Genomic DNA, 25,917 nt, shown 5'->3' on the forward strand with positions numbered 1-25,917 from the left:
ACAGCACACGTTTTGGAGCCAGAATGACCTTGGTTCAAAGATTCAGTTCTTCTGCAAATGGGGATAGTAACAGTGCCAGATGTTTGCCATGAGGATTAAATGGGATCGTGTGTGTGAAGTGGCTCGTCTTCCAAGGGCACCCAGTGAATGGTAACCGCAATGATTACTGTGATTAAGATGGGAGGGTGCTTCCTTCCTCTTGGGAGAGACTATTCAGAGGCTCCCAGCCCTTCACCTCCAGTGAGGCGGGGTGGCCTCTCTCCTCCTTCCCCTCCCCACCCTCTCATTGGGTCTGGAAGGGTCCGACTTTCCAGGTACTTTGCCTGGCGGGCCCTGTGGGAGCAACGAGTGGGGGTCGTGACCCTCTGGAGGAACCCAGAGCTCCAGCCCGGCTTCAGAGGAAGAGTCATCGTTTGGGGATTCAATGCCTGGCCACCCAACAGACCACTTGTAAAGGAATAGCCAGAATTTTCAAGGGGGCTGAATCTGAACAGGGAGGGGGAGGCAACGGGAGATCTTGTTTCCATGCCAAGCAGCAGGCGGTGATACCTGAAGTCCCTTCCCAGGATGTTTCAAAGGCTAGTGGTGCGTTTGTGGGGAGGCAGTTGTCAATATCTGGTCCTACTGAACCTACTAAGCCGGCTCCCCTGCCTCATTCCCCCATTTCCTCAGTGGCACCCTTCCCCACCCCGCACACTTGTCCCTGCCTCTTCCCGCCTGCCAGCCTCCACATTCAGTAGTTCATCAAATCCCACTGCTATCTCCTCCCGGTGTCTCTCCCAGGTCTTATCTCACACCTGGACTGTTGCATTAGCCTTCTGACCAATTACCCAGCCCACACCGCCTGCTTAGAAACCCTTAGCTCCCTCATTTCCAGGAAGATCAAACCCAGACTCCTCATTTTGGCATGTGTGTCCTTGCACCAACTGGCCTTGTTTTGGTGCACTCGGTAGATTTGTAGGTTGGGTCTGCCCACTCAGCATCCCCAAGCAAGCTTCCTAGGTTTTCCCTCTGGGGCTCTGTCCACACTTTCCTCCTTACCTGGGATGCCCTGACTCATTCTGCCTTTCTAGCCCTGCCCCTCCTTAAGACCTGCTTGGTTCCTCCTCCTCCCCTCTCCTCCCTCCCTTCCTTCTCCCTGCCTTCCTCCTCTTTTATGAAGCCTTTCCCAACGAGCCTGGCTTGGGGTCTCTTTTTCCTTGAATCTCCTTTATTTGGCCGTCTCTAGTCTGTACACCACTGTTGGCTTCCGGGGAAAGGAGGCAGGAAAGGGGGTGATGGTGCTGGAAGTTCTTCTGAGAGCACAGAGGAATTCGGATGACACAGGACTATTTCTGCCCCTGTGGGCCAGCTTTATACAGATGGGGGTTAGATGCTAGGGGAGTTCCCACTTACACAGGCTGACAGAGGAGGAAAGATCCCTTGCTTTACTGGAATGCAAAATCTGTCCCTTTCCCCATACGCTACTCATCTTATTCCAGAAATAGGGTATTGAAGGGGAGAAGCTTCTGGGAGCTTTCCCAATCTTGAGTGTGCGTTATGTACAAAAATGAGAGCCCAGCAGCCCATCAGGCTCAGAAAGCTTTGTCCGGAAGGGAACTTGAGGACCCAGCAGGTCCAGTTCTCTCATTTTGTGGATGAGGAAACTGAGTCTTAGAGCTGGGATGGGAATTTGAAAGAGGCCTTTGACTCCAACTCAAGTGCTCCTGTTGGAAGGGTCCCAAACCTTCCAGAGACAACCCTGATCCTGCTCTCTGGCATCCCTGAGTGGCATCGGACCACCCAGGTGACCTTCGATCCCAGCCAGTGATACAGGATTTCCAGGTTCTGCTTCTCCTGAGGGCTCTGCTGGGGGTTCTGGCTTCTCTCCTGACCTTGGCTTTCCTGGGATGGAGACAGAGTGGCAAATCTGCAGCCACATGAGCTGCCCCAGCTCCTGGTGAGGAGGTGCTCTGGTCGTACTTCCTAATTCCAAGAATAGGGGTTGAGGAAGGGTGGGGCTTAGGAGGGGAGGTTACTTCATCCCAGCCAGTCCTTCAGGCCTAGGAGGAGAGGGGGATGGGAGGGAGAGACAGAAAAGGGTGAGCTGGCTGCGTGGTGGGAGGCACCGCCTCTGCTAGATGGCTCCCGGGGTTCTCAGAGAGTTCAGGGGCTCCCAGGGACCCCCAGAGAGGGCTCCTACAATGCCAGGTTAGGGGCGGGAAGGCGAAAGAGGGATCAAGAGAGGGAGAAAGGCATAGGGAACGTGAAGACTTGATCCCTAGTTAAACAAACACACAGCCCCGCCAAATGATGTCAGCATGGCTGAAAAAAGTCGAGTGCTCTATTGCCATAGGTGTGTATCACCGAGCCCGGCCTCCCCGTCAGACGGTGTCAGCCCTTGCACCACCTCCCATCCCCCACCGGATCAGGGATGAATAGCAGGTGCCATGTGACAATACTGAGGAACAAAAGGGTGCCCCTGCCCCCTCCCCCACTGCGGAGGTGAGGAGGGCGGGTCCTGAGTTGCTGGAGAGACTTAGAGGGGGGCCGTGGGGCTTAAGGGAAGTAGAAGGTGAGAAGGGAAGAGCAGAAGGTAGGAGAGGTGGGTGTATGGACAATTCCCAAGGCTTGGCAGGGGCATGGGGTCACATCTGGGGCAAGGGGGATCCGGAAGTTTTGCAGAGCTAAGGAGCTGGGGGTGGGATCAAAGGGAAATGGACTCAGTGGGGAGGGCGCTGACCAGGGCAGACCCCACTCTTGGGCTTCTTCAGGACCCTCATCAGAATCTTAATCCCCTCACAGTGAGCTCACTCAAAAGAAAGCCCACTGGAGTCTCCTCCCAGTCATTTTTCTGACTAGGTCTGTCTACAATGCCCGTGAGAATACAGTGGGCAGAGAGGGGCTCGGGCATAGTGCCCAAGTGAAGGCAGAGAAAGGCTTGGAATGGTGCCTGGCCACGGGACTTGAGCACCAAATTTGGACTGTTGTTATTATTACACCGATTATTCTGGAGGGGTCTCTTCCTTGCTCCTCTGAAACCTCAGGCAAGTCACTCTCCCTTTCTTGGCCTTCCTTTTCCTATCTGCTTCTACACCCCCCTCCCCCCTCCCCCCCCCCACCACAGCCACCCCTCCCCCCATGCCCTTGTTCCTCCAAAATTTCACAGGACTGGTGAGAGGAATCACAGAAGATCTTTTTAGAAGAGGTAGGACATCTGGGGAGCAGGGAGGTGAGGAACCTGTCTGTGGGGTTTTCAGTAGGTCTGGAGGTGATCCTGTCATTGTGGCCCAGATTGACTTCCTCCTCAGCCCTGCTGGGTGTGTGTGTGTGTGTGTGTGCACGCGTGTGTCTGTGATTGGAGGGGGTTCTTTGATATACACATGTGCCAGGCACGGGAGCAACCCCAGCTCGACCAGCCCACATCAGGCTTATCACTGGTCCCTACCTGGGCGATCTCTGTGTTCTGGGCAGAGGAGAGGTCACTTTCAGGCTTCCCCTTTGCTCTAGCTGCTGGTTCCTCCCGCCTCATCCAGGGTGGGAACCAGGGGGAAAGGGCCGCCTCTGAGTGACAGTGTGGGTGGGATGGGAGCTGGGGGTGGGAGAGGCGGGCTGGGGTCTCAGCTGGTGACCACATTCCTGGTAGGAAGGAGTGAGGGCATAGAGGCCTGTGACTTTCCAAGGCATTTTATCAATACTCCTTTTATTTCTCCTGTCCCCAGTGTTTCTTGGGCGAATTTCCCACCCCTCTTCACCCCAGCCTAATTCCCTCATGGAGATGGCCCCGAGTTGCCTTCCTGCCCTCTGGCTGTCCTAGGGACTGGTATCACCTGTAAGGGAGAGATTCCCTGCTACCCGCCCAAATCCCCACTCTTTATCTTCAAGCCCTCTCACCCCGCCCTCTCTGCTCTCGCTGCTGGGGGAGCCTGCTGGGCTGAGGAAAGAAGCTCCAGCAGAAAGGCACTTTTCAGCAGTGAGACCTGACCAAGGTCATGGCTCCCTGAAATGGACATTAAAGGTTAGATTCCTGGAGGTCTGTAAGGAGACTGGGGTTAGTTTCCCTTGGAAGCAGGCCAGGGCACACGGACCCCAGTGATGGGCGCTGCTCTGATTCAAGGAATCCAGAGCTTGCTTAGTGCTGAGCTGGCCCCTCATTCCCTCAGGGAGCTCGTTGGGATCAGACCTGGGTTGTTTGATTCAGTTCAACACACACTCACTAAATGCCTGCGATGTGCCCATCCCTGGGAAGACTCTGGACATCAAGAGATAAAAGAAAGAGTCCACCTCTACCCCCAGGCTTTCACACAATTGAGCATTCAGGACAGTCAAGCAGGCTCTGGGAGGCGCCCGGGAAGGCCATCCTGGTGGTGAAGGAGCCGTGTGTGCCGGTCTCGGTGCTGCCCAAGGAGGGTCTGGCCAGATTCTGAACGCCAGGGCCAAGGGAGGGATGAGGAGGGCCGTGGAGCTCTGGGAGAGGGGCTTCTATGCGAGGGAAGCTGTCGGGAGGATAGCCCTCTCTCGGTCTGCCCTACCTGGGATGCTGTGCCGCCCTGAGGGGCACAGCCTTAAAGCTGATCATGCTCCCGGTGCTCAGACCCAACGGATTCGATGTACGTAGGGGGTTTGTACTAGAATGATAGGTTTGCTTGGCCTAGCCTGGGGACCCCGTGGGCTGATTTTGAGGAGTGAGGGCATTCCCTGAGGGTGATTTGGGATCCCTCAGAGCTACAGGATGAGAAGTTAGGAGGCTGGGAGCCAGTGGAGCTGGCCTCAACCCTCCTGAGTTGAAGCATGTACCTGGGAGACAGGTGGCTGGGTCCTGCTCCTGCCTGCCTGATGGAGCCGGTGCCTTCCTTGCCCTGATCCGCACTTTGCCTTCCTTCCACCTCCTCCAACCTCTCAGGACTCATGGGGACACCGGGGACCCAGGCAGCCCATGAGGTGCCTTGAGCTGGTGGAGAAGTGAGCGAGTGAAAGAGGACATCTGGGGGACAGAGGGAGGGGGAGATAGCCACACAGAGCGGGCTGGTGAGCCAAGCATTAAGAGCTTTTTGGTTCCAAGACTTGAAAAGAAAGGGAGAGGTGCAGCCAGCAGCTTCAAAGGCTGGTGCCCCGAGGAAGGTCCAATATTTTTGTTCTTTCCTCTGCAAAGGAAAGGAGTCCTTGCAAAGGAGCTGGCTGTTTCTCCTCACCCCATCTGGGGGTCTGGCAGACCTCCTCCACCGGAGTTTCCATCCCACAAGCTCCCTTTGGCCCCCTGCTCTGCAGCTGGGGTCCTGATGTGGAAGTGAGGATCCAGTAGGCCTCTCCAAGGTGAAGGGCTAGGGGCTGCTCTCACACCCAGGGGGCCAGAGCCTCCTTCCCACTTGTGCCCAGGTTGGCAAACAGCCACCGCCAGGATGGGCTGGTTCCTGTCACCCCTCCTCTCACGGCCCCCGGGGCCCGCCCTCTTGCCGGGATGACCCCAGCCCAGGGGGGTGGGCAGGGTGGGGCTTACCGGTGGGTGAGCAGAGCCGGCTGGGCAGGGCTGCAGCTGTGACTGGGCAGCGGGCAGCCGAAAGTTGTTCCAGAGGTGTGCGAAAGGGCTCTGCTCAAATAATCCAGGGAGGCGTTTATAAATAACTTTACCTCAGGGCCACGGGGTGAGCCCCGGCTTCCGATTGGCTCAGAGGGGAAGTGGTTTTGAACACTACACCATAGCTAAGCCTGAGGAGATAGGAAAAGGAGATAAGGGAAGAAAGGTCCCAAATGAACAGCCCTTTTTTTGTTTTACCTGAGGAGCAGGGCTGTTTGATGGGAGCTTGGCACTTCCTAAATCCACCCCGGAGACAATAGGTCACATTCAGCGGGGCTCCGGCCGCACAGGCTCCCCCAAGGCGGCCAGCTGAGGCTGAGGAGGGGACAAGGCAGACCCTGCTCCAAGCTTGCTGTCCTGCTGCCTGTGAGGCTGGGGTCAAGCTAAATAGCCTCTTGGACAATGGGACTCATTGAGGCCACCCGAGGGGTAGGGTCCTGGGGCTGCTTGCTTTGAAGGTTGGAGAGCGGAGGGTGTCGGGGGGGACACTGGACCTCCGAACATCCCTGAGGAAGGCCACAAGACATGTTCAGGAGCCCCTGAGGGCCCTGGAGAGGTTTGGGGCTGTGGTGGAGACCTGGTTCCCAGTTCTGTCCTCAACCTTAAGCCACTTGTAAGCTCTGTGCCTTGATCTATCCACCAGCGCAATGGGGAAAGTATTCCTTGCCCTCCTAACTCCCCAGGTAGGGTACAGGGGGTGCATGGGGGTTTGAGATATGGTAAAGGTGCTCAAGAAACTGGACTTACAACAATTATATGTAAGGTGACCTGAAGGCTATAATTCGGATCTCTAATGCATAGGTTTCTGTCAGTTCCATGAGTGAATGCCCACCTGGGTGGTGGTTCTGCTCAGGCTGCTGCCTGCCTTCTGGGTTGGAGCTGCCCACCCACTCTGCTGAGCACTGTGGGAGAACCTCAGAAAGGCAGACAGGTGCGTTGGGAGACTTTCCTGACATACTTCCTGAGAGGGGGATTCCCCAGCGGGTGCCAGGAGCCCCTTCATCCATGCAACTGGGGCGGCACTGCCTTAGCCTGAATTGTCCTCCCATCTCCCCAGAAGACAATAGAGGCTCTGAGGTGGGCTGCAATCAGTACAGGGGGCTTCGGTAAAGCACCCTGGACGTTTTGGAGAAAGTCCCGCTGAGAAGGTGAAATGAGCTATCGCTTCAGCACATAATAGGGACTCAATAAATCCTTGCTGAATGAGTGAAAGAACGAATTGTCTGCAAGCCCAGCCCAAGGGAGACTTTGTAGATGCATTGCTCGTCGGGACTAGGGAAATACCCGAGGTCACTCAGAGTTGTCAGGGTGTAGCCAAGGGCCTGAACATGACTGAAGGAAGCTGGAAGGCAAGCACCCAAGCGTGCCCTGCCACTCGCTGAAGGCAGGGTATGTGCGTGCACACTTCCCCCAGCAGCCCTTCCCCACGCCCCTGCATTGGCTTAGCTGCCATGTTCCCATGGCTCCCTCTGCTTCACCGTGGTAACAATACACTGATCACAACGGATGGAAATGATGCGTTCAATTGTCCGTCTTTCTCCAAAGACTGTGAACTCCACGAGGAGGGCAGGGCAGCGCCTGTTTCGTTCACTTCTGTATCCCTACCACGTAGCCCAGCGCCTGGCACTTAGTAGAACTTCAGTATAGATTTGTGGAGTGGGTGAATGACTGTGTGATGGCATCTTCCAACAAAGTAGAGCCAGAGGGCCAGAATTTGCCCATGCATCTCCAGCACTGTCCAGTGGCATGGGTAGCCTGACCTGTTCTAAACTTTGAGCGGATGAGTTATCAGACTCTCCCTACAGCCAGGTGACAGTGGCTACCGAGATCAAACAACTAAGTCCTCTTTGCTGGGAGGCCATGCCTGCCCCGGAAACCTTTTGGTTGTAATTTTGTTCCTTCAGTGCAGAGAAGGAGCTACCCAATTGACTGGAGCATCTGGGGCTGCCTGCAAGTATATTTCTCTCTTTTAAATGACCCACAAACATTCCAGTCTACCGATTGGTCTAGTGTGAGTTTTGTTAACGTGACTCAGTCTCCCCGAGTCGGACTGACTTTTGATAATGACACTGGGCTTTCACACGTTATCTGGTTTAATTCTCATAGCAACCATGTGATGTAGGCATGTTACTCTCATTTTTCAGAGAAGGAAACTGAAGTTGGCTGAGGTGAAATAACTCACCCAAGATCACAAAGACCTGGATGGAAGAGGCCGGAATCTAATTTGGATATTATGGCTTCAAATCTTATGCTTAGTCCATATTATCACTTATATCTTTGAACCGACAAAGTGAAGGATGACATCCACCTTATAAAACTCCATCATTTAGATACTTTCAGGCTCCCAATCAGGTATATCGCCCAAGGTAATTTGGATGAAGATGGCTGAAGCCTTCAGAATATATTCTGGGGCTGGGAACTTGTTGACTCTCCTCCCCAGTCCTTCTCCAACTGTCTTGGCAAAATTCTGGGCAGGTAGATCTTGTATAAAAGAGACAGAAAGCATAGATGAGCTGCAAGGGTTCTCTGAAGTCACGAAGGGAGATGGACAGGGGCCTCAGAATCTGGGGACGGGTCATAGGAGAGAAGCCTAGGAAGAGGAAGCCAGACCAGAGGCTAGAGAAACAGAGAACAGGAGGGAGAAAGGCTGGCGGCTCAAAAGGGCATCTTAGGGGTATCTTGGATAGAATTAAACTATGGGACACAGTTAGGGCTGATGGAGGGAAAACCAAGATATAGAGAGACAGACAGACAGCTGGCAGAAATGAAAACACAGAGAAGAAGAGGCAGACTCAGAAACCAAGAGCAAGGGGCAAAGAGCACATCAACATCCTAGCAGCTCACGGTCTTGATTTTTGTTAAATCATTGTCTGTTTTTCACGGCAAAAGCATTTAAGCATCAACCCTATGCCTTTCTCTGGAGCGTACAGATTCCCCTTGGGTAATAACCTACTCCAGCCGCACCCCTAGAGTTGAAAACTGTATTCATTCATCTGTTCATCCATTCACTTAAAAACCACTATCCAGTGCCAAGATGCTGCCCTGGGGATACTGAGATCCGTAAAGCCCAACCCCTGCCCTGAGAAGATCCCACTCTGGGCACTCTGGGGGCAAGACAGGAAGGTGAAGAGACCATTGTCACATGAGAACACAGAGTGCCATGGCTGTGTGTAGGAGAGGCTAGGGGATGCAGGGTGGGGGGGGGGGCGGTGGGGAAAGGCTTTCCCCACGAGGGGAGACAGAGGTCCTATCATGGCCAGAGTCTGAGACCTAAGTTCTAAACCCTAGGTGGCCACTCCCAGGAGGAAGTGGGATGGGTACTGTCCTGGAAGCACTATTTTTATAGCGGGGTCCCAGCTTGTCCTCAAGCCTCTGACTCCCGACTCCATCCCAGATTCTCTCTTTAAAGCCCATCCCTGAGCTCCTGTCTGACCAGAGCTCCAACCTTATTCTTCAACACATCTTAGAGTGTGTGCGTGTACAAACACAGATACGTTCATACCAAACAGATTTGGGGGATTTACTGAGTTATGCAGAGAAAGCCAAAGTATTCACAAAGTACCCTCTGGACACATGTCACCTTTGAGCTGGTCCAGCTAAGGAACAACTAGTTTTCAGATTAGCAAACTGAGGCTAGACCCCAAGAAGGAGATGAATCCTGCCACCTCTGGCCTTATCTACATCTGCTGGCTTGCACCTGAGCCCTGAGTGGGTCCTGGGCCAAGAGTGTGGGCAGGATCGTGTTTTGGGCAGAAGAGCCCAGTGACTTAAGCAAACACCTCAAGGCTGGAGACAGAAAGATCTTCAGCACCTCACCCTGCAGTGGCAGGATCTGACTGGTCCTGTGGCTGCCAGTTTCCTGGGTGCACGTGAATTGGCAGAGCTGCAGATATATCCAGGGAGAAGCCAGTTCTCACCTCTCTCCCCAGGGAAGTCAGGGGCTCGTGCCCCAGTGGTGAGCATTGTAGATTGATCAGGAGACAGGGGAGGCAAGGTGAGTGGCAGTAATGCCAACCTGTGCCCAGTCTTCTAACTCAGGGAACCTGAGCTCCTGCTGTGTGCCTGGCACTGTGCTAGGTGCTGGTGACCAAGACCCATGAGAGCTAGTACTTGGGAGGCCAAGACTCTGAAAAGCATAGGCAGAGGGAGGCTTCCCAGAACACACTGGTCACAGGGCTGGGAGACAGTATGTTGGAAGGAACCTAATGGTGGTCTCTGAAGGGTGGAGCGTGAGAACAGGCCTCATCTGGAGAAAGTCAGATCAGAGCTGGCCAAGACCCCCCAGCATCTGAGGCCAGAGGAAGGGGAGTGTCGCTGAGCCACAGAACAGGGAGGAGAATAATGGGTCTTAGGGTTCTGAGTCACCTCCCTCATTTTACAGATGAGAGGCCTGAGGCCCCAGAGATGGGAGGGAGCTGCCCAAGGTCATGCAGAGAGGCGATGTCAGAGCCAAGGCTGGACGCTACTCAGGACCCCAGCCTAGCCCTCCAGCCTGGCCCTGAAGCTTAAACCAAGCTGTGGAGAGAGCCTCTACAAAGGGGGTGGGAGATTACTTGGTGACCGCCACCCCCCGCCCCGCCCCCCGCCAGGATCACTCAGTCGCTCTCCAGAGACCTGGATGTCCAGAGCGCTGGCTGCAGAAGGACTGTCCTGCTCGTTGGGCACCCACCACTCTATTAAGGGAGAGGTTTGGGGGAAGCAGGTCTACGGTTTTGGGCCTGGGATCCGAGGGGATGTGGCTTCCAGGTGCGCTGGTCCTGCAGCATCCAGGCAGAGGAAATGATTCTGCTCAAAACCAGAAATTGGTGGACTGGGTAAGGGTGTTCAAGGCACTTCACACTGCCCTGATAATGCTGCGAATGAGGCAGGAGGTGAGGAGGGGGTGCGTTCCAAGCTGTTAATGTTGACTGCAATTCTGGCTTTGGGTCCTTAAGCCAAGCACATATTAACCTGGTGTAGGGGCTGCCTCCAAGGGTGGAGTATAGAGGAACCAGGCCCCCAAGTTCTAGCAGAACTGAGATAGCTGGAGAAACATGGAATTGACCATCTTGGTTCCAGTTCTTTGCCCTAGCTCCAGGGTCTAGCTTGGGCGGCAAGAGAATTTGGTCAGAAGATGGAGTTCCATTGACCTTGGAAAGTTACTGATAAATGATGCTTCCCCATCTCCCCTTTCCTATCTCACATTCTTCAGGAGAGAGTAAAACTGGAAGTTCCTGTCACTCACCAGCCAGTCCAGTCCTCCCAACTCTTCCTTCCCATCACCTCTGACCACACAGGACTCTCTTCTCTGAGTCCTGACAGCTGTGCTCTCTGAACCCCAACCAGCCAAAGGTGAGGTGTTCTATGTCTTCTAGGTGGTATCTCCCCAACCGTTCTTTGAAATCAGCAACTGTGTCACATGTACTTGAGAGGCATCAGGACATAGTGGGAAGAACAAAGACTTTAGGTTGAGATCCTGACGCTGGGTTTGCTGGTCATGTGATCTCAGGCAAAGTATTAACCTCTTCGAGCCTTGGTTTGTTCATCTGTAAAAGAGGACACATGGCAAAAAGGAAGTGCTTTGGGGCTTCCCTGGTGGCGCAGTGGTTAAGAATCCACCCCATCTGCCAATGCAGGGGACACAGGTTTGATCCCTGGTACAGGAAGATCCCACATGCAACTAAGCCCATGCACCACAACTACTGAGCCTGTGCTCTTCAGCCTGCGAGCCACAACTATTGAGCCCACGTGCCTCAACTACTGAAGCCTGTGCACCTAGAGCCCATGCTCTGCAGCAAGAGAAGCCACTGCAAAGAGAAGCCTGAGCACGGCAATGAAGAGTAGCCCCGCTTGCCACAACTAGAGAAAGCCTGCACACAGCAATGAAGATCCAACGCAGCCAATAAATAAATTAATTAATTAATTAATTTTTTAAAAAAGGAAGTGCCTTTGTAAGGCAAGTTCATCTCCTCTGGGCATGACCGCTTGGCCGACTGCCCGTCGCCATTATCTCTCCGCTACCCACTGCTCTCAGCTCTTTGGCCACACCCCAGCCAGGTGACACCTTTTTCACCCTGCACTGTGAATGACCCTTGCTCCCTTGTCTCAGGAGCCAGGAGTGTTGAGCTCCCACTCACAGGCCTTGCCCTCCCAGCCTCCTAGCGATGCAGCCAAGTGGCAGAATGGGTTCGAGAAGGCTCTTCGCCCAGGTTGCTGTAACAGAGCAAAACCATCAGGACATTTTCTGCACCTGTGGCTGTGTGTGTTGACGATGTGGGTGCTGAACAAGAACAGGGATGCTTTTCTGAAAGGGAGTGGGACTCGGGGCGTGCATACACGCCTTGCTTTTGCTGCCTCCTTACCTCACGTGTTCCCCGACGACCCTCTACCCGTGGTGCTTTGCCTCGCCCTGCAGCAGCTGGCCGGCTGATGGGCTGGGGTGGGTCCCCTCACCCCTGGGTCCTGGAGTCCTCCTGCCTGAGGAGTAAACCAGACTCTTTAGGGCTGAACCCACACTAAGTGTGGGCAGCCCTTGCAAGAACAGAGTCTTGCAGCTGGGACTCCCCTCAGTTCATGTTAGAGAGAAGGGATGGTGCGGGGGAAGGGGTCTACCCTGAGTTTTTCCCCAGGAGCAGTGTCTGGGGGACAAGTCCAGAAAGTTGTCCCCAAAGTAAGCCTCCTTTGCTGTGTTTTTGCAACCCTTCAGGGTCAGGGCACCTAGCACCTTGATTCCTCCCTCTGCTTCCCCAGAACCACTCACAACGGGCTCAGGCATGGTCAGGGGTAGGTTTGCAGCCCTAGAGATAGGGCTTGTCCATTCTGGGTGGGGCGACCGGGACCAAGTCAGGGCTTCTGCCTGGGACACACTCAGGGTTTCTCAGCCCAGTCAGTCCTGACCAGCCTGAACCCCATTCTCCCTCTGGGAGTCGGGGTGGGGGCGTGAGACGGGCATGGAATTCCTGAGAATGTGGTTCCAGCGTGACAGTGCAGGGGGGACCAGGGGCCAGCCAGCCTGCCGGGATCTCAGCGGGGACCACTTCTCTGGGTCTCCCAGCATAATAGGCAGAGGTGGGTATGACGGAGGCTGGCTGAGTTTCTCTGGGGTCCAAGGCTCAAGAAGTACACATTCTAACCCCGGAGGGCAGGGAACCGGCTACAGCATGAGCGGGTGCTGAGGAGTCCTCAGGACAACTCAGTTGACTGGGGCTAGTTTCTGTCAGCCCTCCAGGCCTGGGCTGCTCACAGAGCTGCATTGTTCCCCGGGAGCCTCCTGACCATTTAGCTTGTCTTGTCCTGCTGGTACACTCGTTGGCTGTGATTCCCACTGAAGACATCTTCAGGGGCAGGCCGGGCACCGGGCTTGCGGGCAGGACCTGGACTGCTCCACCGAGCAGGGAGCTCAGAGCTGTGGGGCCTCGTTAGCCTTTGATGTGACCCTTGGGGCTGTTTGCCAAGAACAGCAGCAAGTCCACCTGGGATGTTCTGGCGAGGAGGCTGAGAGCAGACTCTGCCATCAGAGTGTCCTGGGATTGGCTCTGGCTCCCTAGGAACAAGCTGTGTGATTATGGGCAAGTTATTGAACCTCTCTGAGCCCTCAGTTTCCTCATCTTCAAAATGCGAGTAATAACAGTACCTACCTCAGAGTGATATCAGGAAGATTAAACAAGGTAATGCATGAAATACATTTAGCACAGGATCTGGCAATTTCCAGAGGGCCCACCCCACACACGTTGTCCTTTCTTTTATACCCTGTCCTCATCCAGCTTGAAATGTTCTCCCTTCCCTTTTCAGTTCTCCCAGTCCTTCAGCTCAAGCCACGTGTCCTTCATGAAGCCAGCCCTGCTTGCTCTGGTTGCACTCATACTCCTGTAGCTCTCTTGGGTGATAACCCCAGCTAGACACTTGACCACGTGCTCCTGGGGGTTTGTCTCTAATGGTTTACAAGAGGGTACCTTCCCGGAGCATAGGATTTGGGTGTTTTGCTGCTATTGTGTCCTTCACAGACCAAGATCTACTAAGCATATTAATATGAATACTTATCTATTGACTGAGTGCCCATCCTGGGTCCTGCCCCAGGGCAACTATAGAAGAACCATCATTTACTGTGGTTTCAGCCTTGCTCTGTGAAGGTCCAAGAGTTCCAAAGACATGCTTCATTGGCAGTCACACCCCATCAGCTGGTGAGCCCAGAATACCATGACTTACCCACGCTTTTCCTGCCTGTGCCATGCCCCTTCCCTCTGACTCAGGGCCCGAATCCCCTCCCGGGCTGCAGTTTCCTGTGGGTAGGCTTGGGAGTCTCTGGGGGGTCTCTGGGCGGGTTTTTCCGCTCCAGACTCATTCTTACTGTCTACTGCCCACCCACCGTGGAGAGAGGGCCCCTCGGGGGTGTTCTGCTCTGCTGCCTCCCGGAGCTCCAGCCCTTGAGGGTCCAATGTCTCAGGGCACGCTGTGTCCGGCAGCCACTTCGTGTGTCCCACAGGAGCGTGGGTGGTGGCTTCTCTCCAGTCTGTGTCACACACACTGTGTTGGCCCAACCCTGGTGACGTCATGGTGCAGAATGCCAGCCCTCTACCACCAGAGACAGCACTCCTGTGAGGCACACGGCAGCAAGCTGGACTCCATTTCCAGCATCCCTTACCATGGGACGGAGCCCTCCCCGATGCAGCGCAGGATGAGGTGGGCCCCTTCCGGGTCTGGGCCTTAAGATGCTGGGTGCGTCTCCTCCCTGCTCTTTCCTCCTCCTGCCGTGCTGGCGACCCAGCCTCTACCGCGCATGATGACGATGGCCTGGCAAATGGGGAAGCAGCAGATGGAAGGGATCTGAGCCCATGAATGGCCTCATGAAGCCGAGGGCTCCAGTAGCCTGCTCACCTCGAGACTGCTGTGGGAGAGAAAAGCCTCCCACGTTCCGCAATCCACCGTGTCGGGGTTCTCTCCACTGCACTGCCGTTTAGCCTTTCACACACACACAGGCCCCGAGTGTGATGAGCACACAGCCCCTGCAGCTTCCAGTTGCAGTGCTGCACCCCGTCTCTCTAAGGACTGGACGGGGCCCCAGGGCTTGGCTCAGGAGAGAGGACACAGAGGCCTGTTTCCTGGGTTCTGCTCCTTTGCTTCAGAGACCTGACCACAGGAACTCTTCCTCTGCTCTAAACAGAGGTCTGGAGGGCCTCTGATTCACCAGCTCGTCAGACACACCCAGTTTCCGGATCCCCGTTCGGGTCAGCTGGGACTCCCAGCCCTGTGCTCCTTCAACAGCAGGATCTTTGTTTTTTTCTTTCCCTTTCTCTCTTTTTTCAAAAAAAATTACTGAATTATAGTAGATTTACAATGTTGTATTAATTTCTGCTGTTTGGAAAAGTGATTCAGATATGTGTGTATATATATATATTTTTTCATTTTCTTTTCCATTATGGCATATCACAGGATATTGAATATAGTTCCCTGTGCTATACAGTAGGACCTTATTGTTTATCCATCCTATATATAATAGTTTGCATTTGCTAATCCCCAACTCCCAATCTTTCCTTTGCCACCCCACCTCCCCCTTGGCAGCCACAAGTCTGTTCTCTATGTCTCCAACAGCAGAATCTTTATGACTGATGCCCCCAGTTAAGGTGAGCCTCCCTGGATGAAGGCTCAGCTCTCCCGCTTGGCTCACCTCTGTCTCCTGCTTAGAATGAAAAGACAGGGGAAGGGTTGGGGGTCTTTAGGGTCGGGAAAGAACCCTGTGGGTTGGTAGCTTCTAGTCTCCTAGGGTCTTCCTGGGACTAGCAAGGAGGTGAGAGATGGAGTTGTGTTACTGACTGAAGTTAAGAAAAAATGGTAGTCTAAGAACTCCTTGCGTTCGTAGAGCACTTACAGTTTATAGGGTGCTTTCTCACGCACCATCTCTTCTAATTGTTGGCCGCAGCCTTGTGGCATGGACAGGGGCTATTCACCCCTGTTTTACATATGTGGAAACTGAGGATCAGTTACCCACACTTGGGAAATGCCCAAGCTTGCATCAGACCTCAGGATTCCCGACTTTCTACCTTTGTGCTTTCATTTCCCTCCCCTGCCAGGCTGAAAAATGACGTGTTTTAACTTGTGCTCGGAAACTGCTGGGCATTGAGGATGACATCAAGAAGCAAGCATTGTGTAGACTCTGGGTGAGCCACTTAAGCAACCCAGGCCTCTGTTTCGTCTTCTGAAAAGGGGAAGGACTTCCCTGCCATCCCCATGCCAAGTGAAAGCTTTGTTGTTTTTCCCACACACCCCGTCTCCATCCAATTCCCGCCCTTACTCCCACACTGCAGGGCAGACTGGTCTGCGGGCCTAGGCTTGTCTGGGGAAGCTGGGATGGTGGGGGGCGGGGGGGGTGGTGAAGGGAAGAGGAAGAGGTGTCCTGGGGCTGCTGTGCCCAGCTGGGCCTGCCTGGGGTGAACCACACTAGGCTGTCCCTGGGAAGTGTCATCTGAGAGAGTCCTCAGCCCAGGAAGACTGGAAGGCGGGTGGGGTGGGGTGGGGTGGGAACTCGCTCTTTCACCTCAAGTGGCTCAGCCACACCAGGTACTTGGGTGGAGTGCAGGATAAAGGCCAGTGGGGAAGAAAGGTTTGGTTTGACCCCAGTGTTCCTGATTTTGCTGCCCCACCAATTACACAAACACAGTCCTGAACACCCAACATGAGCACACCCACACGTCTAGAGCCACAGACCCCAGGTCCCAGGCCCCACTGGCTTCTATAGTATAGGAGCATGCATGATTTAAGTTAGACACAAAGGAGAACTTCCTGGGGTAAGGGTATTGGATCAGAGACTGGGCAGTGTGAAATCTTCTGAAGGAAGTCTGATAGTCTCTACAAGAAATGAAAGAAATGCTTTCCTCTCTGGTTGTCGGGATGAGAGTTGGGGTGAGGGACTTGAACTGGACTTGCCCAGAGACAACCAGATGAATAAGGTATGCAGTCCCTACTGGTGGACACCTTTAAGCCCAGGTAGAAGGCAGAGCGATAAAAGAACAAGTAAGAGGTGCACAGGAACTATACCCCTTACTTATTTCTGTGCCTGGGAATGGGAGAGAGAGAGGGAATCCTGGGCTTGGAATACTGCAGTGAGGGTACTACTTGCCTGCTGGGCAGAAAGTTATCAAAGAAGAAGGACTCTTTGGTCCTTAGAACAGGGAAATGGTGAGGAGTCTGTGAGATGCAACATTTCCCTGGGTCCAGCAGGCCAGGGACATCTGCAGTGGTGATCAGGTCGGCCTGGGCATGTGAACTCGGGGCAGAGTGAGAGGGAAGTGGGGTGAGGAGGGCTAGAGAAGGGGTGCCAGCCCCTTTGCTCACTCAGCCAGGCTCTGCCAAGTCAAATGAACCAAGATCTGTGAGGGGGCTCAGAGGGTCCTAAGGAGGTAGGATGATTCCTTGATGCTTTAATTATTTTTATTTCCACATTTTGTTGTGAAAAATGTAAACATACAGAAGGGTCGAAAGACTTCTCCATTGAACACCGTATACCTACCACCTAGATTCTACCATTAATATTTTGCTATATGTGCTTTATCACATGTCCCAACTAGCCATCCCTCTATCCATCCATCAATCCCTCTTCTTTCTGGATGCATTTTAAAGTGAGGTGCAGACCATGAAAAGATGCTCCACATGACTAATTATTAGAGATATGCAAATTAAAACTACAATGAGGTATCACCTCACACCAGTCAGAAGGGCAATCAGCAAAAAAATCTACAAATGACAAATGCTGGAGGTGGTGTGGAGAAAAGGGAACCCTCCTACACTGTTGGTGGGAATGTAAATTGATGCAACCACTATGGAAAACAGTCTGGTGGTTCCTTAAAAAACTGAAAATAGAGTTACCATATGATCCAGTAATCCCACTCCTGGGCACATACAAGTAAAACCTTGGTTTGCGAGCATAATTCATTCTAGAAACATGCTTGTAATCCAAAGCACTTGTATATCAAAGCAAATTTCCCCATAAGAAATAATGGAAACTCAGATGATTCATTCCACAACAAAAATATTCATATAAAAATGATTACAATACAGTAATATAATACAAAATAATAACAAAAATACAAACTATAAAGAAAAATAAACTAACCTGCACTTACCTTTTAAAACCTTCGTGGCTGGTGTGAGGGAGACAAGAGAGGAGGGTTATTGTGCAGGACGACTTTCACTATCACTAACGGAATCAGTGCTATTTATTGGCTCAACGGAATCTTTTTCTTTTCGTGCAACTTTAACAAGGAACCTATCCAATGACACTTGCTTTTGCCTCCTTTTGGGGATTTCGCAGAAATGTGACATTGCATTATTGTTAGACAGATTCATCTCTCTCAATGCTACAGCCTTATTCAGGTGGTGGTTTTCTACAAAATTTTGCACTGTTTCCCACATTTTACACATCTCCCTAATCTCATTTGAAGTGAGGGATTCGTCCGCCTTTCTCCTCCGGCTCTGCAGACGAGATCTCCTCCATATCCTCTTGCTGTTGCCCGCAATGCAGATCCATCAGTTCATCAGTGGTCAGCTCCACTGGCTCAGTTGTGATCATATGATGTTCGGCATCCCATACTACTCGTGTTGCAAGACATCACTTGTTCATCAAGTTAAAATTTATTAGAGATGTTTGGTCGTCTTGTGGAACACTCACAGAACAAGTTACTCGCAGTCCAAGGTTTTACTGTATCTGGAAAAGATGAAAATTCTAATTTGAAAAGATACATGCACCCCAATGTTCATAGCAGGACTGTTCACAACAGCCAAGACATGGAAGCAACCTAAATGTCCAAACGAATGGATAAAGAAGATGTGGTGTATATATATATATATATATATATATATATATATATATATATAAATATTACTCAGCCATTAAAAAGAATGAAATATTGGCATCTGCAGTAACATGGATGGACCTAGAGATTATCATACTAAGTGAAGTAAGTCAGGCAAAGAAAGAAATATTATATGATATCACTTATATGTGGAATCTAAAAAAAACCAAATCAATTTATTTACAAAACAGAAATAGACTCACAGACACAGAAAACAAACTTATGATTAGCAAAGGGGGAGGAATAAATTAGGAGTATGGGATTAATAGATACACACTGTATAGCGCAGGGAACTATATTCAATATCTTGTAATAACCTATAATGGAAAAGAACCTGAATCTGCACACCTGAAACTAACATAATATTGTAAATCAACTATACCTTAATATAAAATAAAATAAAAAAAGATAAAGCGAGGTGCAGACATCAGTACCCATCTAGGCCCATACGTCAGTCAGCATCATATCATGAACAAGAGGTCAATATTTGTTGTAGTTATTTTTTCTCTTGTGATAAGTTTTACACACACGGAAACACACAAATCTCGTGTGCCAGGGATGAGTTCTGGCAAACGCACACACCTGTGCGACTCAACTCACGCTGCAGAACATGGTGATGACTCCAGAAAGCCCCCTCATGTCCCTGCCTAATAAGTCCCCCACTCCCCCGCCAAAAAACCCCCCAAACCCCAAACCTCCTCTGGTTTCTTTCTACCATAGATTAGTTTGGCCTTTCTGAAACTTTATTCACATATATGAAATCATACAATACGAACTCTTGGGAAGGCTTCTTTCCCTTAGCATACTGGGTCCGGGGTTAAAAAGAGTCTGTTTTATATAAAGTCAGACTTTTTTTTTAACCACCAAAAAGCATGTCCCCAAATCTAATTTTCATTACCTGCAGAGACTCTGTGTTTACAAAGGCATGATCAACAACTCAGCGCCCATGCTGTGTGTCCTTGAACAGCTAAAGGTAAGCGGGGCTGCCCCCACCCCCTCCGGAGATCTGTGGGGGGCGGGGGACGCGTGCCAGATTTCTAACCCCCCAGCCTCCTCCTTCTGCTGCGAACTGAGTTGCCCTTTGGGGCACCCCCACCCCTTATACCTTCTTCCCACTCCCTGCACTTACGACTCTGCCTTCTTCTCGCCCTTCCCCTCCTCCCTAAGCCACACCAGGAGGATCTGATAACCAGTCATTTACACTAGATAACTGATAGTCCGGTTACACTGTAACTGGACCGCCTTCCACCCAGGTGCTGCCTCTGCCGGTATTGACTTGTTTTCGCTTTTATCTCCGATTGGGGCCGACGGGCTCGCAGGCCCAGTGCCTCTCCGACTTCCACTGAGGCTCCCTAAGGACAGGGAGTCCTGACCGCGTCCCCACAGGGGCTGATGTGCTGCGTGGGCGCAGCGTCGTTAAAAAGATGTCATAGATTTTTAGTCATTCTTAGAATTAGTCATGGGTTCAGTACAGCACGCTTAAAACTTCGATGATACACAGGCAATGCTGTGCTGGGAGAAGGATGGAGGAGGGGCCGAAGGATGTGCGTCCCTCCCTGAGGGGAGGCGTGTCACGAGCCAGAGTTGACACGCAAAAAACCAAAAACCTGATAGATAAAGGTTTAAACACACTGAGAGACCCAAAGGCAGCTGCCAGAAGACTCAAAATAACAAAAATTAGGAAAGGAGGGAGGGAGGACGTGAACAGTTTCAGGAGAAGTGTCACTGAAGAATCGTGTGTTTCCTCAAAAGCGCATGTGGATGAGGCATCGCACTTCCCACATCCCCCCCCCCATCCCCATCCCCATCCCCATCCGCGGCTAATACCCTGCAGAATCTCTGAGTGAAGGCGAGGCACTAGGATCTGCCAGGTTTTCTCCTCGGCTTGGGTTCTTTGACTCCCACCCCCACCCCCCAGCAGGCCCTGTGGTTGAGACTTGGCACAGGGGCGTTTCAGGCACTGGTGGGAAATGGAAAATGGGAAGTGGAATCCGAGGGACCCAGAAAATCACTCCGAGTCTATTCTGCTGGCCCTGAAGGGACACCCAAGGTGGCCCTTTCATCAGGAGGTTGGCTGTGAGAGAGGGTGCTCAGTGGGCTGACCCCTCTCTGCAAACCCCACTTCCATCCCCACCCCCTCCCCATCACAGCCTCTGCTTCTGGGGAGAGTGAATGAAGTGTGGGAAGTTTCTTTCTGAAACAAGTCCGGTTTCATTCTTGACAGGCTCTCTCAGCGTCAGGAGGCCACCACGAACTCAGCACAGAACTCCCTCCTCCCTCCCGCCCTTCCCTTCTCAGATCTGGGCTCTTTTTCCCCTTCTGCCCTAACCCAGTGGTTCTTTCCCCCAGCCTCCAACCTCATCTCCACCACAGTTAGGTTCCTCCAACTTGGCTGTACTTAAGAACCACCTGGAGGGTTCAAAAAAGAAATGTACAGATTCTTAGGCCTTGTTCCTAGATATTCAGATTTTACTATGTCTCAGGGGACTTGGTCATGAAGATTTTGTAACCTTTTCAAATACACAGCTAGGGCAGGGAAGCCCCGCCTTACCCCAATTCGGCCTTCTTCCCTCGCTAGCCTCCCAAGTATGTGCTTTGTCTCCTGGCACAAATGATGTGATTTTGATAGGTAATTGATGATTTTTCACATCATCACTTTTAAAACCAAACAGTCTCTGAAACACCCCTCTGCCTCCTGTGCTGTTTCCACCCTGATACCGAAACCTGTCATCTCTGTCATCAGCGGTGTCACTGAATAAGACATGTCACTGAATAAGACATGTCCCTGTCTTCTGGAGCTGCTCTTCATCTACCCTAAAGGCAGATCTCCCCTCAGGGAAGAGAGAGAAGTTCCACCTAGGTCTAACCAAAAGAGAAGTGGTCATACTGGGGACTGGCCCTGAACCAAGCTCCTCCTCCGAACAACTGACTTCTCCCTTTCTTTTCTTGGGAGACTCTTCACCGTCCGCAGTGGGAGGAGGGCATGGGTAAGGATACCAACCTGTACCGCTGATCTGCCCCCAGGCACCTTTCCCTTTCTGAGCTCTGTAAACAGTGGAGCCAATTATACCAATTTGGTCTGAGATCTCTGCAGAGAAAAATGGGCACCACTGACAAATCTTGTTGGAATCTAATCCCATCCTAACCTTCCCAGACATTTGTAGTGGGGGGAAGAAAAGAAGTTATAGGAAGAGGATGAGCAGTGCCTAACCCTAAAATAAAATTTCAAACACCAGTGAAGGAGAGGTTATTCTGGATTGGAGACATTGTTGCAGCCAGTTCCTACAGACCCTGCTGATTGGATGAAGAAACTGCAACTGTGTGTGTGTTTGAATGATACACCTGAGTTACAGCTTGCAAGTTACTTCCTCCTTCTCTGGCAAAGGACAAATAAAGAAAGAGCCTACTAACACTGAGGGTGTTAAAAAAAAAATGACCTCTATAGAAAACTCCTTTGAAAGGTCAATAAGATCAAAAATATTTTTTTTTGTAAATGACCTTGCTTAAAAAGCTTCAGGCATTTGTCCTTCACTGGTCTAGCCCAGTTCCAGGCTAGGGAGTGAGGTAGTGAAACTGAGAAAGGGGCCAAGAGAAACACCTTGATTAGGAGCCTAGAACCCCCTGATGCTGCCAGTGGAACTACCTCTCTGCCTGACCTCAGCACGGCTCCCAGCCTAAAGGAAAGTGGGAGCTTTAGCTGAGGGTCCTCAGAGCCCCAAAGATCTGCTTGCTCCCTGGAGCTCTAGCTGGACTACATCAGCTCCAGCTGCCCTGAGCCTTCCAAGGAAAGGATTCGCCCGATTACTGAGCGCTCCAGCCACTGCCCGGGGCTCGAGTCAGACCCGGGGCTACTCCAGGCCCTGGGGACTTTTGACAGCTCCCTGCATTTTCTCCTGCAGCATTACACTTACCAAATGCCATGCCTGTTCAGAGTCTATCATACACAAACATTCTTCCTTTGTGTGTTATTTTTTTTTCTGCTTATGAAAGAAAGTAATTCCTGCTCACTGTAAAAATTTCAAACAAAATAGCAACGTGCAAATAAGAAAGCAAAACCCCCATAATCTAATTTTCTGAGATAACCAGCCTTAGCAGTTGAGGACACACCCTTCCAGATCTTTCTCTAAGCATGCACAAACAGCTTACACATGCCATGCTATTGGTTTCCCCACACCTTTGCTCATGCTGTCTGCATCCACTTCCTAGAATGCCCTTTCTTCTCTCCTGCCAGGCTTACCTCTACACATCTGAACTCAGCCCACTTTCTCCATCTGTCATCCCCCAGCCTGGACCAGGTGCCCCTTCCTGGGCTCCTTGAGACCCTGCACAGCCTTATCAGAGCACCTACCACAGTGAATGGTCAAGTCCTTGTTGATGGGTCTGTCCCTGCCCACCCCCCCCCACCCCCCCCCGCCACTAGAATATAGGTTAGTGGCCAAGAGGTAAAGGCTGGGGAGGAACCCAGCTCCAATAGGAGCCCTGTCCCCTCTGGCTTTGCTGACTGTCCTAGTCACTTGACCCGCCTCAGCGCCTAGCACACTGCCTGGCACGTGGTTGGCACTCAGTAGGTGTTTGTTGAATGAGAAAGTGAATGAATAAGTAGGTTCTGGGTCACAGCAGCTGTCCCCACCGTGAGACTTTTATGTACAAGTAGAGGGCTACAGAAAGAGGCAACTACTCAAGCACAGAAGATGTCCACGTTGCCTAGTTTCAAGAGCTACCGCTAACTTACAGTGGCTGTGACACTTTGGGAGCAGTGTCCTCAGGATATCGTGAGGGTAAGAATTTATGGAGTGAGGTTTCCTCCCACCTCTTACAACAGCCACTCTCTCACTCCCACTTAGGAGGCAAAGGGCCCTTTCCCCTTAAGCCCAATGAAACACAAAGAGCTCTGGTCTCTAATAGAGCTTTTCACGATGGGCTCCGAGGGACAGAGATCCAGATGTGTCAGCTGCGTGACCTTAGGCAGGTACTGTAAGTGCTCTGAGCTTCCTTCCACACCAGTAAAATTAGAATGCTACTAATTATACCTACCTCACAGGTAAAAGGAGACGAAATGAACTATGAATGTTAGAGTGTACATTTCATAGCCCTTTAGCCTGTCTCCCTCACAGTGGAGTTCAGAGTACGATCACAGTGCTGGAAAATCGAGACTTTTTAGCTCTGTCCCTGTCTGCCGAGGTGACCCTGGGTGGGACAGTTCCAGTTTCCTCAACTGTAAAGTGAAGGTGGGAGGGGAAGTGGGACCAGATGGTCCCTAAGGCCACTTCCAGCTCTAACATTCTATGTGCTCTGAAAAGGAAAGTAAAATGTCCTGGGTCCTCACACTACCATTCGGCTGTGAGCACAAAGGTCTTTGCCAGAGAGGGTCTCTTTCTTTCACCAAAGCCCCTGAATAGAAGTGGTGAACACTGACTGTCAGGCCACCAACCGGGATGCCCCCAACCCTGAATTTCTGTGCTGGGCCACCTTGACATCACCTGATACTACAAAATCCTCATGTAGTTTCCAAGTCCCTAGAGAGGGATGGATTTGGGGATGGTTTGTGTGATGTGTCTTTTATGACATTTGACTTGTTTGGAGTCTGATCATTTAAGGCTGGGATCAAACAGGCAAGTGGTAGAGTTTGCTCTTGGGGAGCATGGGGTGTAGGTAGGGAGAGAAGACGGACAGGTGACCCTGATTTGGAGAACAATAGAAGAACTCCTTGTAGGCTGGAGTTTGCAGGCTTTGGGAGATGCTTAGGGCTTGGGGATGTACAGGAAGGGTGTGGAGGTGGTGCAGAGGGTAGGACATCTAAGGATGAGTGACAAGGCAGGGCCAGCGGAGGCTGAGCAGGGGATGTCTGGTCAACAGAACGTGCATTTGACTGATCATTTGATCCTCATGGGCACTCTGGAGGTGGAGATTGTTAGTCCCACTTAACAGATGAAGAAACTGGGGCTCAGAAATGCCGGGAGGCTGCCCCAGCTCACACCGCTAGTTAGCAGACCAGGCTTCCAGACTCTAAATCCACCAAGCTGCCCAGAAGACAGCTCGCCTCAGGCGTGGTGGGTTTGCATAGAGACTGACAGAATCAAGGGGTGGATCAGGACTGCGGGACTGTGGTGGGGGTCCTGAGACCGATGGGGTAAAGGGGTGATGGGGGGTGTTTGCTGCTTGTCTGTGGGCTGGGGACCTGGGGGGGTGGGTGGTCAGGAAGCTCAGGAGCCTTGAGCTGGGCTGTCCGTTTCAGGGGCCAGAATGACTCCAAAGGACAGAGAGGCAGAGACTGGAGGGGCAACTGGACAGCCTCACAGGTCACCAAGGGGCAACTCACTCAGGGTGGAGCTAGACCATTGCCCCATCCTCTCCCATAACCCGGCAATCAGACTTCTTCATCGACTAGGCAGCCAGTCTCTGCCTGCTCTGTGCCCTGGGACGGAGGAAAACCCCTGTCACTGTTGAAGCTGAAAGGCATTTCTTCTCCTCTGGGGACTTTCCTGCTCCTCCCTCCACTGGCTTTCTGATGCTCTGGACCCTGAGTTGGGGGATGGTAGGAGAGGGTTTCACTTTCCCAAGGTGGCCAGCTCTAAGGTCCTGGCTGCTGTCCAGCCCCCACCTTGCCATCTGCCTTCTGCCTGGCATGGGCAGCAAGACCAGGTCTCTGCTTCCTTGTAGGAGCCGTCCACCTCTCATTCGACCCTTTGGTCTCCTGGGGAGATGGTCTATGGGCAGTATTCCTGGACCATCAGCATCTGGGGGGATTGCTAAAAAAGGAGCTGGTTGGGTCTCACCCCAGATCCTTGGAATCGGAATTTTTGAGGAAGGGGCTTGGGAATCTGTATTCTAATCGGCTCCCTTGGGGGGTTCTTAGGGATGGTAAAGGGAGAGAGCCAAGAGCCAGGGCATGAGATCATTACACTGTACCCTGCCGGGGAGGGGCTCGTCTCCCAGGATGCCGGGAAGGAGTCTGGGGTGCTGGCAGTGAGGTAAGGCAGGTTGAATGAGCAGAGTTTCAGAAACCCAGGCAGGCAGGCAGGCAATCCCCTGGCCGGAGGCCCTTGCGTCGGAAAATTGCTCTCACCTCTGGGTCCCCGCCCCTGCCCCCACCTCAGGCTTCTTCACACAAGAGCTCTCTCCCTGGCAGAGCCCGCCAGGAATGCTCAGGTTTGGGTCCAAGGAGGAAATTTGAGGAAGGGTTTGGAGATGGGCCAAGAGGAGAGCCAAGGAAGTGATGAAAGATATTTTTAGGATTACTTATTCCAGAAAAGGTTGAGGGGGCACTTTATCACCATCCAAGAACCTGGAGAGGCTTATTTATTAGACTCTTGACCCAACAATCAGAGATTAAACGGCAGCTGAAAGGACTGAGGTGAGATGAGAGGAAGGGACCTGTGAGGTCCTGACACGGGTCCAGGAAGAGGCTGTGGAAGCTTCTCTCCTGGTGTTTTTTGAGGACAGTTTATCCAGTCGTTCCTCAGGTATGTTTTGGTGTCTGCTGTGCCTGGCTCAGCACAGGGGGAGCCCACCACAAGGGACTCACCCTCCTGAGCTGAA

General features: G+C 52.1%; 1 protein-coding gene across 2 annotated transcripts in view; it reads right to left on the reverse strand.

Moving 5' to 3' along the window:
• Positions 1-16,900: 16,900 nt before the first annotated feature.
• RAB7B (RAB7B, member RAS oncogene family) overlaps positions 16,901-25,917 on the reverse strand; it is a 52,391-nt gene continuing 43,374 nt past the window's right edge. The window contains exon 7 of one of the 2 annotated variants that reach the window (XR_009052829.1): positions 16,901-18,230. Coding sequence is in view for 1 of the 2 variants with exons in the window: in XM_057729357.1 (XP_057585340.1) it covers positions 18,222-18,230 (9 nt within the window). In the remaining variant the exon portion in view is untranslated. The remainder of the gene's footprint in view (positions 18,231-25,917) is intronic. The other variant, XM_057729357.1, reaches the window with a different exon arrangement.

The sequence above is a fragment of the Hippopotamus amphibius genome, chromosome 3 (genome assembly GCF_030028045.1).
Source record: "Hippopotamus amphibius kiboko isolate mHipAmp2 chromosome 3, mHipAmp2.hap2, whole genome shotgun sequence".
Taxonomy (NCBI): Eukaryota; Metazoa; Chordata; class Mammalia; order Artiodactyla; family Hippopotamidae; genus Hippopotamus; species Hippopotamus amphibius.